General features: G+C 50.9%; 1 protein-coding gene across 1 annotated transcript; it reads left to right on the top strand.

Moving 5' to 3' along the window:
* Positions 1 to 1,623: 1,623 nt before the first annotated feature.
* Positions 1,624 to 15,747, top strand: PCSK1N (proprotein convertase subtilisin/kexin type 1 inhibitor). Its single transcript, XM_060252430.1, has 3 exons — positions 1,624 to 1,781; positions 11,558 to 12,159; positions 15,460 to 15,747. Exons 1-3 carry the CDS (start codon positions 1,731 to 1,733, stop codon positions 15,716 to 15,718), a joined length of 912 nt encoding a protein of 303 aa, XP_060108413.1. The 5' UTR covers positions 1,624 to 1,730; the 3' UTR covers positions 15,719 to 15,747.
* Positions 15,748 to 17,752: the final 2,005 nt, after the last annotated feature.

Below are 17,752 nucleotides of genomic sequence, written 5' to 3' on the forward strand. Positions count from 1 at the left end.
AAAAACTGGTAAGGACTGAGGGAGATGCATTCTGCCCATGCCCAGAGGCACCCTTTCCCCAGAAAAACTGGTCAGGGGTGAAAGGGATGCACTCTGCCTGTGCCCAAAGGCACCCTTTCCCTCTTTTCATATAAGCGGTCAAGGGTGAGAGGGATGCACTCTGCCCGTGCCCAGAGGCACCCTCTCCCTCTCCCCAGAAAACTGGTCAGGGGTGAGAGGGATGCACTCTGCCCGTGCCCAAAGGCACCCTCTCCCTCTCCCCAGAAAACTGGTCAGGGGTGAGAGGGATGCACTCTGCCCGTGCCCAGAGGCACCCTCTCCCTCTCCCCAGAAAACTGGTCAGGGGTGAGAGGGATGCACTCTGCCCGTGCCCAGAGGCACCCTCTCCCTCTCCCCAGAAAACTGGTCAGGGGTGAGAGGGATGCACTCTGCCCGTGCCCAAAGGCACCCTCTCCCTCTCCCCAGAAAACTGGTCAGGGGTGAGAGGGATGCACTCTGCCCGTGCCCAGAGGCACCCTCTTCCTCTCCCCAGAAAAATTGGTCAGGGGTGAGAGGGATGCACTCTGCCCGTGCCCAGAGGCACCCTCTTCCTCTCCCCAGAAAACTGGTCAGGGGTGAGAGGGATGCACTCTGCCCGTGCCCAGAGGCACCCTCTTCCTCTCCCCAGAAAAATTGGTCAGGGGTGAGAGGGATGCACTCTGCCCATGCCCAGAGGCACCCTCTTCCTCTCCCCAGAAAACTGGTCAGGGGTGAGAGGGATGCACTCTGCCCGTGCCCAGAGGCACCCTCTTCCTCTCCCCAGAAAAATTGGTCAGGGCTGAGAGGGATGCACTCTGCCCGTGCCCAGAGGCACCCTCTTCCTCTCCCCAGAAAACTGGTCAGGGGTGAGAGGGATGCACTCTGCCCGTGCCCAGAGGCACCCTCTTCCTCTCCCCAGAAAAATTGGTCAGGGGTGAGAGGGATGCACCCTGCCCATTCCCAGAGGCACCCTCTCCCTCTCCCTAGAAAAACTGGTAAGGACTGAGGGAGATGCACTCTGCCCATGCCCAGAGGCACCCTTTCCCCAGAAAAACTGGTCAGGGATGAAAGGAATGCACTCTGCCCGTGCCCAGAGGCATCCTCTCCCTCTCCCCAGAAAACTGGTCAGGGGTGAGAGGGATGCACTCTGCCCGTGCCCAGAGGCACCCTCTTCTCCCCAGAAAACTGGTCAGGGGTGAGAGGGATGCACTCTGCCCGTGCCCAGAGGCACCCTCTTCTTCTCCCCAGAAAACTGGTCAGGGGTGAGAGGGATGCACTCTGCCCGTGCCTAGAGGCACCCTCTCCCTTTCCCCAGGAAAACTGGTCAGAGGTGAGAGGGATGCACTCTGCCCATGCCCAAAGGCACCCTTTCCCTCTTCCCAAAGAACAATCCAGGAATGATGCGCTGTCTTTCCTTTCCCTCCCCCCAAGAGCTGGCCGGGCATGGGGGAGACATCCCCTTTGCCTGCCCTTTTTGGTCCTCCCGCGATGCTCCCCTCGGATTCGGGGGGTGGTCTCGTCCCCTCCTGCACCGTCCTTGACCCAAAGGCGGGCGGGCGGAGCCAAGGCGGCGGCGGAGGGGTGGAGCGTTGTGGCTGCGCTCTCGGCCGCTTGTCTGGCGCAGTAGTCGGGCTCGGCTCCGTCGCTCGCTTGCTGTCGCCGCCGCCGCCGCCTGGGCAGCCTCTGCTTCCCGCCGTCCGACCGAGGGAGCGATGGGCCCGGCGCTGCTGCTCGCGCTGCTCTCGGGCCTCGGAGCCGCCAAGGTAGGCAGACGAGGCGGGGGTGGTGGTGGTGAGGTGGTGGAGGGAAATGTCTGCTGGGCACTCCATTATTCCCCATGGAGACCGATTCCCATAGGGTATAATGGAGAATTGATCTGTGGGTATCTGGGGCTCGGGAGGGGGGGCTGTTTTTGGGGTAGAGGCACCAAATTTTATGCATAGCATCCGATGCCTCTTCTCAAAATACCCTCCAATTTTCTAAAGGATTGGACCAGGGGGTCCAATTCTGTGAGCCCCCTGAGAAGGTGCCCCTATCTTTCATTATTTCCAATGGAGGGAAGGCATTGAAAAGGTGTGGGGTCCCTTGAAATGTGATGGCCAGAATTCCCGTTGGAGTTCAATCCTGCTTGTCACACCTTTGCTCCTGGCTCCACCCCCAAAGTCTCCTGGCTCCACCCCCAAAGTCCCCAGATATTTCTTGAATTGGACTTGGCAACTCTAGCAGGCGGGTATTCTGGTGCCACTCCCCCAGTGGCCATCTAGGCTCTGGGCATGAATTTGCTGATCTCGTGAGGATGCCAGCCTCCAGGTGGGGCCTGGAGATCTCCAGGTTTTACAGCTGATCTCTCGCTGGCAGAGATCAGCCCCTCCGGAGAAAACGGCTGCTTTGGAGGGCGGGCTCTAGGGCATTGAAGCAGGCTGAGGCCCCTCCCTGTAACCAGAGCTTTTTCTGAGCAGGAACGCAATTCCGGCAGGCTTGCCACCAGGGGGTGTGGCCTAATATGCAAATGAACTCCTGCTGGGCCTTTTCTTTTTTAAACCCCCCTGTGTGGAACGATGGTGATGTCAGGGGGTGTGGCCTAAAATGCAAATGAGTTCCTTCTGATGCTTTTTCTACCAAAAGGGCCCTGCGCCTATAACCCACCCTCTCCTGGATCCACTCCCAAAGTCTCCAGGTATTTCCCAACGCAGGGTTGGCAACCCTACTTCCAGACAAGCAGGAGCTGCCTAGGGTTTCCAACCCCCAGGTGGGGCCTGGAGATCTCCCACTATTACAACTGATTTCCAGCTGACGGAGATCAGCTCCGCTGGAGAAAACGACTGCTTTGGAGGGTGGACTCTGTGGCATTGTATCATGCTGAGGCTCCTCCCCGTGACCCACTCTTCTGCACCCCCCCAAAGTCTCCAGGTGTTTTCCAACACAGACCTGGCAACACTACACGACCTCATTCTGTGCTGCAGAAATAATGACGGTCGCCTTTCTTTCTGCAAGACATTTCTTTGCCTGCCTCTAGCGAACCTTGGCCTGAACTGCATCGATTTGATTTGTGTGGAGGCTGAGGCGGGGGGGGGGGGGAGGGGGACGAATGTGGCTTGGTTTGGGGGTGTGGTGTGGCGAGGGAGAGAAAGCAGGAGAGATGGGCCTTTCTTCCCCTTTCTGTCTCCCCAGGATGAATGTGATTATGGAGCCCTGGAGTTTGTGTACGGAGGAAAGCAATTTTTGTGCTTTTTTCTAGGGAAGGGCGGTGTGTGCGAGATCAAGAGACAGGCACTGTGTTGTATAAGACTGTGCAGATCCAGAAATGACAAATTGCCCTCAAAATCTGAGGATGTTCGTCCCTCCCTGTGTGTGTCTCTCTGTGTGTGTTGTGAGAAATCAGGAGGCAGTGAGTCATGTTTGTGTGTGTGTGTGTTTTTCTCTCCCACCTCTCCAGAACTGCCTTGCGTGTGTGTGTAGCTTCGATGGAGAGGGAAGCAGGTGCTTGTGACGTGTGACTCCTTTGCGTTCCTGCTGAAAAATCGTGTCACAGGTTTTGTGTGGTGGGTAGTCGTGCAGGGCAGGGAAGCTGCCTTACGAGGAGTTGTGCATATGCTAGTGCAGAATTTCACGGCTTGTGCTTAAAACATGCAACACGCACCACACTAGGCAGCGTGAGTGTGTATAGATAGGCAAGGGAATTATAAGTAACGTCAGGCGTCTGTGTAAAGAAGATATTAGATTTATACCTTGCTCTAGACTCTGAATCTTGAAGTCTCAGAGCAGCTCACAATCTCCTTTATCTTCCTCCCCCACAACAGACACCCTGTGAGGTGCGTGGGGCTGAGAGAGCTCTCCCAGAAGTTGCCCTTTCAAGGACATCTCTGTGAGAGCTATGGCTGACCCAAGGCCATTCCAGCAGCTGCAAGTGGAGGAGTGGGGAATCAAACCCGGTTCTCCTAGATAAGAGTCTGCACACTTAACCATTACACCAAATTGCCAAGGGGACATCTGGGATCATTGAGAAGACAAGCAGCCGGGGGGGGGGGGTGAGTTTGTGATGCATCCTGGGTAAGTTCTGCAAGAAAAGTGCTCAGTGTTTCTTCTCACAGGTGTGTGTGGGGGGTGTATGCCCATCAAACAGGTGCGATGCCCACTTTTATGAAAAGATAGTGTGTCTCGAGTGGATGTGGATGAGGTGACAAAGGTCAAAATATGTGCCCCTTTTTGTAAGAGGTGTGCTTGCCAACTCTTATGACCCATAGGGACTTCCAGAAGACAATTGATCATAAGAACATCAGCAGAGCCCTGTGGGATCAGACCAGTGGTCCATCTAGTCCAGCATCCTGCCTCACACTGTGGTCAACCAGTTCCTCAGGAGAGCCAACAACAGGGCAGAGAGGCTGAGGCCTTCATGAGAACATCAGAAGAGCCCTGCTGGATCAGACCAGTGGTCCATCTAGTCCAGCATCCTGTCTCCCACAGTGGCCAATCAGTTCCTCTGGAGGGCCAACAACAGGGCAGAGAGGCTGAGGCCTTCATTAGAACATCAGAAGAGCCCTGCTGGACCAGACCAGTGGTTCATCTAGTCCAGCATCCTGTCTCCCACAGTGGCCAATCAGTTCCTCTGGAGGGCCAAAAACAGGGCACAGAGGCCCAGGCCTTCCCCTGATGTTGCCTCCTGGCTCTGGGATTCAGAGGATTAGTTCCTCTGACTGTGGAGGTTCCCCCTTAGTCCCCATGGCCAGTAGCCATTGATAGACTTCTCCTCCATGAATCTACCTAATCCACTTTTAAAGCTGTCTATGCCTGTCGCTACATCCTCTGGCAGCCAATTGCAGTTTGGTGTGGTGGTGAAGGGTGGCAGACTCTAATCTGAAGAACCAGGTTTGATTCCAACACTCCTCCTCCATGTGCAGCCAGCTGGGTGACCTTGGATCAGTCACAAGTTCTCTCAGAGCTCTCTCAGCCCCACCTCTCTCACAGGTTGTCTGTTGTGGGGAGAGGAAGGGAAGGAGATTGTAAGCTGCTCTCTGAGTGAAGGGCAGGGTATTAACTCCTCCTCCTCCTTTAATCACTCTCTGTGTAAAGTAGTATTTCTTTTTGTTGTTGCTCAGTCGCACAGTCAAGTCTGACTCTTTGCGACTCCATGGACCACATCACACCAGGCCTTTCTATCTTCCACTGCCCTTCTTAGTTCACTCAAATTCACATTCATTGCATCGGTAACACTGTCTAATCATCTCACCCTTTGCCGTCGCCTTCTTCTTTTACCTTCAATCTTTCCCAGCATCAGGATCTTTTCCAGTGAGTGCTCCATTCTCATATGGTGACCAAAGTATTTCCTTTAGTCCAGGGGTGTCAAACATGCGCCCCGGGGGCCAAATCAGGCCCCCAGAGGGCTCTTATCAGGCCCTCGAGCAACTGGCTGTCATCTACTTCCTTCTCCCTATCTCTTGCTTCCTTCTGCATCGCAGCTTGCTTTGCCAGGCTCTCTCAATCGCACAGCAGAGCTACTGAGCTTAGTCTCTCTTCCTTCTATTACCTGAGGCTCCTCCCTCTCCTGGGGAGGGAAGGAAAGAGCCAGAGCTTCCTTTGCCCAGTTCCCTAGATCCCATTGGAGAAATACAAAGCAAGCACCTTTAAGACCAACATGTTTTAAGTGTTTTTTAAAAATTGTGTTTTTCTGTCCTTTATAAAGTTTTTATCTCTGCTATCTAATCTTAAATAGATATACACATGGCCTGGCCTGACATGGCCCGGCCCAACAAGGCCTCATTTATATCAGATCCGGCCCTCATAACAAATGAGTTCAACACCCCTGCTTTAATCCATCTTGAAGCTGCTGCCGATGAAGCGGGAGCAGCTTGCTGGCTTTTTGACTGGGAGGGGGGGTGGCTCAGGAGAGCCCCAGGCAAGCGAGGCCTGCTTGGGCTGGCTGGATCTCAGACCAAGCAGGTCTCGCTCGCCCAGGGCTCTCCTTACTTGTATCAGCTTGAGGAAATCGTACGGCACAGTGAATGCAAAACCAGAAACCAAGAGGCGTTTGCCTATTGTGGAACGGATATGGGGCGGGAGGAGATAAAGGACAGAAATAAACATCTCCTCTAAGCTCTGAGAGGCTCCTGCTTCACAGCATCAGCAACTCTCCCGGGGACCAAGCTTCCCTTTCCTCCTCCTCCTCAAGGCTGTGACTAACCCTGCAGGCAGACTGCAGAGCCGCTTCGGCATCCTCGCCCTTTTCTGTATCCCGCTGCAGAGATGCCTGGCTCAGGATTTCCTACCCCGGGAATCCTTCCCCATTTCCAGAGGGGGCATTTCCAGGCCTCGGATTCAGCAGGAGCACAGCTCCTGAAACTTTCTGAGGGTTCCCCCTCTTCCTCCCCACCTACCTTGTCCATTGAATAGCAGGTGCAGCTGCATAACAATCCCTGGATTAGGAAAGCGGGCAGCCAGCCAGCCACCAGGGGCTTTGCCACACCCCCAGCAGCCTCATTAACCCCCGGAGAAGCCAGCAACACCCTTTCTCCACTTCTTATGTGATTTTGGGCAGCAGGTGGCTTGCTGGCCTTTGGACTGGGAGGGAGGGGCCAGGACCAAGCAGGCCTCCCTTTAGCCAGACCAAGCAGGCCTCACTCACCCAGGGCTCTCCTAACTTGTATCAGGTTGCTTTTGGCTGGGGGGGGCATATGCTAATGAGCTCCGCCACCTGTTTTTCTACAAAATGACCCCTGGACATTTCTACCTCTGAATCGTGGGGCAGCTTAGATCGGCCTACCCAGAAACCCCAGGGGAGAGCAGAGGCTTGCCTGCTGGCCCCCACATCAGGCAAACCGAAAACCTCTGAAGGTAAACGTGATCCAGATTGCTAGGCTGTAATGTCCATATTGTATATCAAAGTCTTTAATAAACTAGATGTCTCAAAGAAATGTTTCACACAGGTATGGTTCACAGTAAGCCTGACTGAGCTTTTTCTGCCGGTTATAGAATTGTTGTGGAGACCTTTGGGTACAATGGAAATGAAACAAAATTGAGTAGCAGATTAATTTCTGGGTTTCTTAGTAAATCCCAAGCTTGAGGAAATGGATATATATATATATAGGAAACAGGAAGTACACGTTAACAATCCTGTCACAATCTACAATTTTTTGGGATTTGAAGATATATTTGTTCTACTGTGAACCATACCTGTGTGAAACTATTCTGTGAGACATCTAGTTTATTAAAGACTTTGATATACAATATGAACATTACAGCCTAGTAATTTGGATCGCGTTTACCTCCAGAGGTTTTTGGTTTGCCTATTGTTCATGTGATTCCTCTTTTTGTTTTTGGCCCCCACATCAGAGCATCTCATGACCAATGTTCCCTCTAAGCTGTGGTCTTGTGAGAAAAATTTCTACTTTGTGAGTTACTGGCATTAAAGTTGTGAACTTCAGCATAAATGCGTTTGTTCTGGGGCCATTTTTCCTGAGGTAAGACAAAAATGTGTGAGCCAGAGGCTAAAAAACTGAGCCAGCTCACACTAACCCAGCTTAGAGAAAACACTGCTCATGACTTCATTTTGCCCCCAACGATATGTGGAAAGTTCAGGCCTCGTTTTGGCCAGGAGCTCACAGGAGTGGAGCTCTGGAAACTCTTAATTTTATTGTTCTCTTTCTTTCTTAAAACCCCCTCCCTCCCCAAATACTTGCTTCTGGGCTCCATTGTTCAAACCCCCTGTGAGAATTTTGCTGAACTTTATGAGTTGACAAACTTTTTAATATTTTCCCCCCACAAAAACATGGGAAAATAACCAAAACATATAAAGCCGACAGATGGAAATCTCCTTCATGGCACTGTGGCAACATAGGAGAAAGTCATTTTAAAAGTATGATGGGAGTCAGGTTTTATGATGAAAATCCTAATTCAAGAAGCATTTTAGGTTAGATGCTGAGCTGATATAATTGAGTACACCTTCCGGTGATGTCAGGGGTGTATAGCATATGCAAATGAGTTGTACCAATAAGAACAAAAGAGAAGCCATGTTGGATCAGGCCAGTGGCTCATCCAGTCCAACACTCTGTACACACAGTAGGAAAAAAACCCCAGGTACCATCAGGAGGTCCATCAGTGGGGCCAGGACACTAGAAGCCCTCCCACTGTTGCCCCTCCCAAGCACCCAGAATACAGAGCATCACTTGCCCCAGACAGAGAGTTCCAACAATACGCTGTGGCTAATAGCCACTGATGGACCTCTGCTCCATATGTTGATCCAATCCCCTCTTGAAGCTGGCAATGCTTGTAATATGAACATAAGAGAATCCAATGTGCTCTGGCACTTCTTTTTCTACGAAATGAGCCTGGGAATGCGCAATAACGACAGTAATAATAATAATAATTAATAACGCTCCGACAATCGGACAGATGATTTACAGTAATGGATTGTTGGGAGTCTCTATCGTCAATTAGGTCGGTGATCGATTGAGCTGGTAGGCCAGAATTTAGAACCGAGTTTCCTTGCATGGTTTGTGTGTATATAGATCTCTTTTTGGTAACAGGAACGTCTTTGCATATTAGGCCACTTCCCCCTGATGTAGCCAATCCTCCAAGAGCTTACAGTAGGCCCTCTACGAAGAGCCCTGTACACTCTTGGAGGATTGGCTACATCAAGGAGGAGTGGCCTACTATGCAAAGGAGTTCCTGCTACAAAAAATGTTTCTATGGATATCTGCTACGAATACCACTGTAACCCACAGGGCTGCCCAACGTACATCTGCTTTTCCTTGATACTGAAGACCAGGGGGGTCAGACTCATTTGTTATGAGAGCCAGATCTGACATAAATGAGACCTCGTTGGACTGGGCCATGTGTGTACTTATTTAAGATTCGGTAGCAGAGATATACACTTTTAAAGGATTCAGACAAACACAATTACAGATTTTTTTTAAAAAACCCATAAAACATTAGCATGTAAAGGTGCTTTCTTTGTATTTCTTCCATGGTATCCAGGGAACTGGGCAAAGGAAGCTCTGGCTCTTTCCTTCTTTCTCCAGGGGACCAAGAGGGGGAGGCATCTTAACCAGTAGAAGGAAGAGAGGCTTAGCTCAGTAGCTCTGCTGTGTGATTGAGAGAACCTGGCAAAGCAAGGAGGACCCTCAGCCAATGGAGAAAATAGAGCTTTTGCTCCGTAGCTGCTGTGTGGTTGAGAAAGTCTTGCAAAGCAAGCGGTTACGCATAATGCAGAAGGAAGCAAGAGAGAGGGAGAAGGAAACAGATGACAGCCAGTTGCTTGGGGGCCTGATAGGAGCCCTCCGGGGGCCTAATCCGGCCCTTGGGCCGCATGTTTGACACCCCAGCTGTAGATTGCTACTCTCCTGTATACTGATTGAAGGGATATCAAGACTGAAGCTGAGGAGAAAAATCTGGAACAGGTCTTACTTCTGTATTCGGAGGGAAGGGCTTTGGCTGAGGACAGATTGGTGGGGAGGAGCCCAGAGATATTCCAGGTCTCTTTGGATTTTCAGCGTACATTTTATTAAATTAAGCCTCTAGAGTCAGACCTAATATTCCAAGAGGTATGAGGCAAACCACACAGTCTATTTTTTATTCAGTGCAAAGTAAATTTACTTTGTTCTACATCAGGGATGGTCAAACTTGGAATAAATGTCAGAGCCACAAGACATGAACATTAGATGTTTGGGAGGAGGGAGGGGGGGAGGGAGAGAGAGAGAGAAAGAGAGAAAGAGAGAGAGAAAGAAAGAGAGACAGAGAAAGAAAGAAAGAAAGAAAGAAAGAAAGAAAGAAAGAAAGAAAGAAAGAAAGAAAGAAAGAAAGAAAGAGAAGAGGAGATGGAGAAGGAAGGGAGAGGTGGAAAGAAAGCAATTTTAACTTTAAATGCATTCCCCAAGCCAAGCCAGCAGTGATTTAAAGAGACAAATGCCTTCTCCAAACCAGCTGATGCAGCGGTGGGGGCTTTGAGAGCCACACGATGTATGTGAAAGAGCCACATGTAGCTCCCAAACCATAGTTTGGTCACCCCCTGTTCTACGTCGTACTGTTCTGGGGGATTGACCAGGAATTTTTTGGGTGGAAGGCAGCCAAAGTGAAGTTCATTTAGATGTCTCTGGTTTCAAGGGGATGATTAATAATGCAATCTTAGGAACATTTTCATGGGAGAGAGCCCCATTGCATAGAATCACAGAGTTGGAAGGGACCTCCAGGGTCATCTAATCCAACCCCCTACTCAGTGCAGGAAATTCACAAATACCTCCACACACACACAGAGTGACCCCTGCACAAAGCCCAGAAGATGGCAAAAAGCCTCCAGGATCCCTGGCTAAACTGGTCTGGAGAAAAATTGTTGCCTGACTCCAAAGTGTGGTGGTCACTGATGCAACCCTTCTTGTCCTCCCTCTCACAATTTTTTTTTATTTTAAAAAAATTGTTAATTTGTATTCCGCAAGCGGGCTCAGGGCGGATAGCAACAAAAGTTAAAACAATTTAAAAAACCACAAGGTAAAACCATAAAATACAATAAAACAAATAGCATATATGTCACAGGTGGGCGGTTTCCATTGGGCTCATTCTATATATCTGTACAGCAGTAGGCCCAGAGATGGAATAATAGATTAGGATCAGATAAGATACCATCACGACAGGCAGGGGAGGCCAAGCAGATGGAAATAAGGACATCCGCTGCCCCAACCAAAAGCCTAAGTTCTGTCTAAGTTCACAGGATCCGCATTGCTGTCAGATGGCCATCTAGCCTCTGTTTGAAAACCTCCAAAGAAGGGACTCTTTAGCTTGGAGAAACGTCGACTGCGGGGGGACATGATAGAGGTTTACAAGATAATGCACGGGATGGAGAAAGTAGAGAAAGAAGTACTTTTCTCCCTTTCTCACAATACAAGAACTCGTGGGCATTCAATGAAATTGCTGAGCATACAGGTTAAAACGGATAGAAGGAAGTCCTTCTTCACCCAAAGGGTGATGAACATGTGGAATTCACTGCCACAGGAGGTGGTGGCGGCCACAAGCATGGCCACCTTCAAGAGAGGATTGGATAAAAATATGGAGCAGAGGTCCATCAGTGGCTATTAGCCACAGTGTGTGTGTGTGTGTGTGTGTGTGTGTATATATATATATAATTTTTTTTGGCCACTGTGTGAGACAGAGTGTTGGACTGGATGGGCCATTGGCCTGATCTAACATGGCTTCTCTTATGTTCTTATGAGAGCCCACCACCTCCCGAGGAAGCCTGTTCCACTGATGAACCACTCTGTCAGGACGTTCTTCCTAATTTTAAGCAAAAACTCTCTTTTGATAGGCTGAGAAGGAATTCCATGCAGACCTGTTTGGGAATGCTCTGTAAGTGACCTTTTAACATTCTGGTAACAACACATCAGTATTTGTATCAAGGTTTGTTTGTTTTTCTCCTGTATCATGTCGACTCAGGGGCTCCACCACAGCAATTAGGGTGCCCGGAAGGATAGTGGGGTAGCCCTTCCCTTTATTTGACCAGCCCGATTCCTGATGTTTCCATTCACGCCTTTTCCATCCTCTCTCTTGTTTCTTGCAGCCTTTCTCCACTGCGGGAAGCTCTCATGGAGGTCAACCCCACAGTTTATCTGTGGGTCCCCGACGGGTTCGACGTGAGCTTCAGGGAGCGCCCTATGAGGCGGTGGAGACTGCATTGGCCAATGAAGCGTACTACCCCGAATTGGTTCGGCTGGCAGCGCTGGAGAGAGCCATGTCGCCCCCCGGTGGACAGCTGCGGGATGAGCACCTTGCCCAAGCCTTAGAGAGAGCATTGGCGTCTTCTGGCAACCAACTACAAGATGAACGCTTGGCCCAAGCGTTAGAAAGGGCTGTGGCACCGCCCTCCGGTAGCCAGTTCCAACCAGATGAGCGCATGGCCCTTGCTTTGCAGCGTCTGCTTCAGGACGGACATCGCCGGGAACAGGAGTCTGTCTATCTGGCCAACCTGTTGAGGCTTTGGGATGAGGCCAAGGGAGCTGCTTTGTACCCCGACTACGATGAGACCAGCCTCGCAGGTGGTGGCTCCTCTCCACCGAGAGCATCCCTCAGTCGCTACGGGGCCCCGGAAGGGGGGTTTGAACCCCAAGAAGAGCTGGGCGGGGAAGAAGAGCCTGTCGGAGAGGTGGACCCCGAAATGCTAAGGTAGAGTGGAAACGTCAGGTCACCAGGGGTGGAATTCTAGTAGGAGCTCCTTTGCATTTTAGGCCACACACCCCTGATGTAGCCAATCCTCCAAGAGCTTACAAGGCTCTTTTTTGTAAGCTCTTGGAGGATTGGCGACATCAGGGGGTGTGGCCTAATATGCAAAGGCGCTCCTGCTAGAATCCCACCCCTGCAGGTCACACTGGCATGCGTAAAGGCTGTTGTGAGCCAATGAGAATACGTGGCAGCCCTGGCTTAACTAAACTGCGTCTACAAATGAATCCAAATCCTAGGTCTTTTACTGATGCCCATGCGGGCAAGGTACTGTCACTGAGTTGAGCCTCGAAAAGCTCATATGTCGTAAGGACTTAAGAGAAGCCATGGTGCATCAGGCCAATGGCCCATCCAGTGCAACCCTCTGTGGCCGCACTGTGGCGAAAACCCAGGTGCCATCAGGTGATCCACCAGCAGGGCCTGAACTCTAGAAGCCTTCCCACTGTTGCCCCCCAAGCACCAAGAATACAGAGCATCACTGCCCCAGACAGAGGGGTCCATCTGTACCTTGTGGCTAAGAGCCTCTGAGGGACCTCTGTTCGACAGGATAATCAATCCCCTCTTGAAGCTGTCTATGCTTGCAGCCGCCCCCACATCCCGCAGCAGTGAATTCCACATGTTAGTTACTCTTTGGGTGAAGAAGGACTTCCTTTGATCTGTTCTAAGCTCATATATTTCCTTGAGTGCCCACGAGTTCTTGTACTGTGCAAAAGGAAGAAAAGCACTTCTTTCTTTGTCTCTACCCCATGCATAATTTTGTAAACCTCTGTCATATCAGCCCTCAGTCATCCTTTCTCCAAGCTAAGGAGACCTGACCTCTTTAATCTTTCTTCCTAGGGAAAGTGTTCCATCCGCTTAATCATTCTAGTTGCCCTTTTCTGTACCTTTTCCAGTGCTATAATATCTTTTTTGAGGTCCAGTGACCAGAACTGTACGCAGTCTTCCAAGAAATGCTGAGAGCTTAGGTATAGGGTGTACGTGTGAAAGGGTGCATTTGTGTATCCGCAGCTTGCTAAAGGTGATGCTATACAGGGGTTGTTTTGTAGAAAAATGGGGATGTTTAGCCTGGAAAGGAGGCGGCTGAGAGGTGATAGGATCACCATCTTCAAGTACTTGAAGGGCTGTCATATAGAGGATGGTGTGGAATTGTTTTCTGTGGCCCCGGAAGGTAGGACGAGAACCAATGGGTTGAAATTAAATCAAAAGAGCTTCCGGCTCAACATTAAGAAGAACTTCCTGACCGTTACAGCGATTCCTCAGTGGAACAGGCTTCCTCGGGAGGTGGTGGGCTCTCCTTCCTTGGAGGTTTTGAAACAGAGGCTAGCTGGCCCTCTGACAGCAATGAAGATCCTGTGAATTTAGGGGGAAGTGTTTGTGAGTTTCCTGCATTGTGCAGGGGGTTGGAGTAGATGACCCTAGAGGTCCCTTCCAACTCTATGATTCTATGAAAAATTGTGGTGAAGCTCATTAGCATAACTCATTAGCATATACCCCCCAGCCAAAAGCAACCTGACACAAGAAAAGAGAGCGCTGGGTGAGCGAGGCCTGCTTGGGCTGGCTAGAGATCCAGCCAGCCCAAGCAGGTTTCACTCGCCTGGGGCTCTCCTGGGCCACACACCCCCCCCAGTCCAAAGGCCAGCAAGCCACCCGCTGCCCAAAATCACATAAGAAGTGGAGAAAGGGTGGTGCGGGCTTCTCAAGGGGTTAATGAAAGCTGCTGGGGGTGTGGCAAAGCCCCTGGGGGCTGGCTGGCTGCCCGCTCTCCTAATCCAGGGATTGTTTTGCAGCTACACTTATTCAATGGATGAGGTAGGTGGGGAAGACGAGGGGGGGGCATCAGAAAGGTTCAGAAGTTGTGCGCCTGTGAGCTCCTGCTGAATCGGAGATCTGATGCAATAGCAGATCTGCAAAGGCTGAAGATGAGTTGCCGGTTGTGATGCCAGGGTTCTCTTCCTGGGATTTATGACGGCAGAGGAAGGGCTGTTCTGGAGAGGGTACTTCAGTTATCAGAGCTGGTTTATGCTAGCTGAATAAATTTGTAAGCGCGTCAACTGTGCTGTAGGACAGTAAGAAAGAAAATGCCTGATAAGTAGCTCCAATGCGCCAAAACCTGTTAGGAACTTAAGGAAACAAAACCTACGGGAATTCGTGCATTCTACCCAGGGCTTTTTTTGCAACAGGAACTCCTTTGCATATTAGGACACACACCCCGATGTAGCCAATCTTCTTGGAGCTTACAGGGCTCTTCTTACAGGGCTTACTGTAAGCTCCAGGAGGATTGGCTACATCAGGGCTGTGTGGCCTAATATGCAAAGGATTTCCTGCTACCAAAAAAGCCCTGAAATTTCTACCTAACATCTCTGATTCCACGACCGTTCTGCTCCAGAATCTCATGGCTTTTTTTGAGCAGGAATGCACAGGAACGCAGTTCTGGCTGGCTTGGTTCCGTGGGCGTGGCCTGATATTCAAACGAGTTCCTGCTGGGCTTTCTCTGCCCAAAAAAGCCCTGACTACTGCTCATGCTTTTCAGCTCTAAGGGAAAATAACAAATTGTTGCAATAAGAGAACATCACCAAATTCACAGCTTGCCATGAAATAACAATTTACTTGTGGCATGAAAGAGCCATATTTTGTAAAGCTCTCGTGCCTGGTTAGTGACATAATCCTTACTCATCTCCAGGGCCAGTTTGATGTGGTGGTTAAGTGCGTGGACTCTTACCTGGAGAACCGGGTTTGATTCCCCACTTCTCCACTTGCAGCTGCTGGCTCCAGCAAATGGTTCTGTTGATTTCAAAGCCCCTGGTTTCACTATCTTTTGTACGATCTTTTGTGCCGAGAACCAGTTTGGTGTAGTGGTGAAGTGTGTGGACTCTTATCTGGCAGAACCAGGTTTGATTCCCCACTCCTCCACTTGCACCTACTGGCATGGCCTTGGGTCAGCCGCAGCTTTCGCAGAGTTGTCCTTGAAAGGGCAGCTTCTAGGAGAGCTCTCTCAGCCCCACCTACCTCACAGGGTTTGATTCCCCACTCCTCCACTTGGCAGCTGCTGGAATGGCTTTGGGTCAGCTGTAGCTCTTGCAGAGCTCTCCTTGAAAGGGCAGCGTCTGTCAGAGCTCTCTCAGCCCTACCTACCTCACAGGGTGTCTGGTGCAGGGGAAGAAAATGAAAAAGATTGTAAGCTGCGCTGAGACTCTGAGATTCAGAGAGAAGGGCGGGGTATAAATCTACAGTCTCCTTCTTTTGCAGGTACCTGATTGGCAAGATCCTGTCCGGTGCCAACCTGCCCCCTCAGCGCCTCCCAGCGTCCCCCCGGCGTTTGCGGCGGGCTCTCTTGGACGGAGGGGACCTCCCCGACCCACCCAGCCTCCTGAGGGTCAAGCGGCTGGGTGTGGAGGCCGGAGGGGGGCAGCCCCCCCAACTGCAGCGAGTCAAGCGGACGGACGGGGTCGGGAGGAAGAAGGGGGCGACGGGGGGAGCTCAGAGGCTTCGCTATCTCCCCGAATAGTGGGGATTGGCCTCTGTCTAAACCGGGGGTGCCACTTCTCCACCGCCTGCCCCCTCCCCACGCCCAGTCGCTGAATGTTAACGGACTGTGAGTGACGCCTACTGTTCCTTCCTGCCTCTGTCTTGCTTCTTGACCCCAAAATGCCAGGGACAAAGGGAGGTTGCCTTGAGCTGGCGTCCCCAGGTCCCAGTGTTCTGATGTGTTTGGGAGCTTCCACTATCTGTACTTCTTGGCAGGGCTTTTTTTTGTAGCAGGAACTCCTTTGCATATTAGGCCGCACCCCCCTGATGTAGCCAATCCTCTGAGAGTTTACAGTAGGCCTTGGATTAAGAGTCCTGTAAGCTCTTGGGGGATTGGCTACATCGGGGGGGGGGGGATGTGTGTGGCCTAACATGCAAAGGAGTTCCTGCTACAAAAAAGCCCTACTTATTGGCACCCATTTATAGAGCTCCGGTTCATGTGAAGCTGATGCAGTTAAACGCAGGTGCGTCTTAAAGCCCCTTCTACCCGCCCAACTCGCCCTCCTCAGCATCTTCAGTTTCCTGACGTCCTCGGTTTTTGGCAGGTGGGGGTGGAACGTGGCTCAAACCACCCCCTCGATGCCAAATCCTCCTCCAGCCTTAAAAAACCCTTTATCACTCCTTTCTTCCCTCTCCCCCCCTTACAGATCTCCCCTCCGCTTGTTTCTGTCTGAGCTGCAACTCCGCCTTTGTGTTCCCCCTCGTTCAGCGCACTCCCACGCTTGTTTCGTCCCCACGTTCGATCACGCTTGCGGCCAGAGTTTTGGTGTCGATGAATTAATTATTAAAAGCCTACCAGGTATTTTAACGTAGTTTCGACCTCACCGGTGTCGTCTTTTTTGCGCCTTACAAGATTGGTGTTGCTCGTAAGTGTCAATTCTTGGGATGGGACTGTGCTAAGGGCGTGGAGCAAGGGTGGCCAAACTTGTTTAATGTAAGAGCTGCATAGAATGAATGTCAGATGTTCAAGGAAGGAAGGAAGGAAAACAAATAGATGGGGGGGAAGGGTGGAAATAAAGCAACTTTAAATATGTTTTCCAAGCTGCTGGCTGGCTTGGCTTGGAGAAGGGATTTAGAAGAAGATGAAGAAGATATTGGATTTATATCCCGCCCTCCACTCCGAAGAGTCTCAGAGCGGCTCACAATCTCCTTTACCTTCCTCCCCCACAACAGACACCCTGTGAGGTGGGTGGAGCTGGAGAGGGCTCTCACAGCAGCTGCCCTTTCAAGGACAACCTCTGCCAGAGCTATGGCGGACCCAAGGCCATGCTAGCAGGTGCAAGTGGAGGAGGGGGGAATCAAACCTGGTTCTCCCAGATAAGAGTCCTCACACTTAACCATTACACCAAACTGGCTCTAAAAGAGCCATGCCTTCTCCAAGCTGGGGTAGGACGATGGCTCAGTGGTAGAGCATCTGCTTGGTAAGCAGAAGGTCCCAGTTTCAATCCCCGGCATCTCCAACTAAAAAGGGTCCAGGGAAAATAGGCGTGAAAAACCTCAGCTTGAGACCCTGGAGAGCTGCTGCTAGTCTGAGTAGACATTACTGACTTTGATGGACCCAGGATCTGATTCAGTAGAAGGCAGCTTCATATGTTCATATGTTCAAGCTGGCCAACAGGGTGGTGGGGGCTTTGAGAGCCACACAATATGTGTGAAAGAGTCGCCTGTTGTAGAGGAACGGAGGTGTGGCGTCTGATACCCACTCATTGACTCTCCTCTAAGTACGAAGTTATGGGCAAAAGCAGACATACACCTGCAAACAGATGCCCGTTTTGGGGACAGAACGTTGACTTGCAAATGTGGCGGAGCTGGGTTCAGATCTCACCGCACCTGCTGATAGCCTGCTAAAGCCTCACCCTCTTACTGCAATTTGCTTTCTGCAAAATGGGAATTATAATGATCTATCTTGGAGGAGTTTGGTGGTGATGAAGAAGATACAGATTTTTTTTGGGGGGGGAATATTTTTTGTATTCATATGTGCGTGTGTGAGTGCACCATGCACCTGGAAGTCACG

This window comes from Heteronotia binoei, chromosome 13 (genome assembly GCF_032191835.1).
Source record: "Heteronotia binoei isolate CCM8104 ecotype False Entrance Well chromosome 13, APGP_CSIRO_Hbin_v1, whole genome shotgun sequence".
Lineage (NCBI taxonomy): Eukaryota > Metazoa > Chordata > Lepidosauria > Squamata > Gekkonidae > Heteronotia > Heteronotia binoei.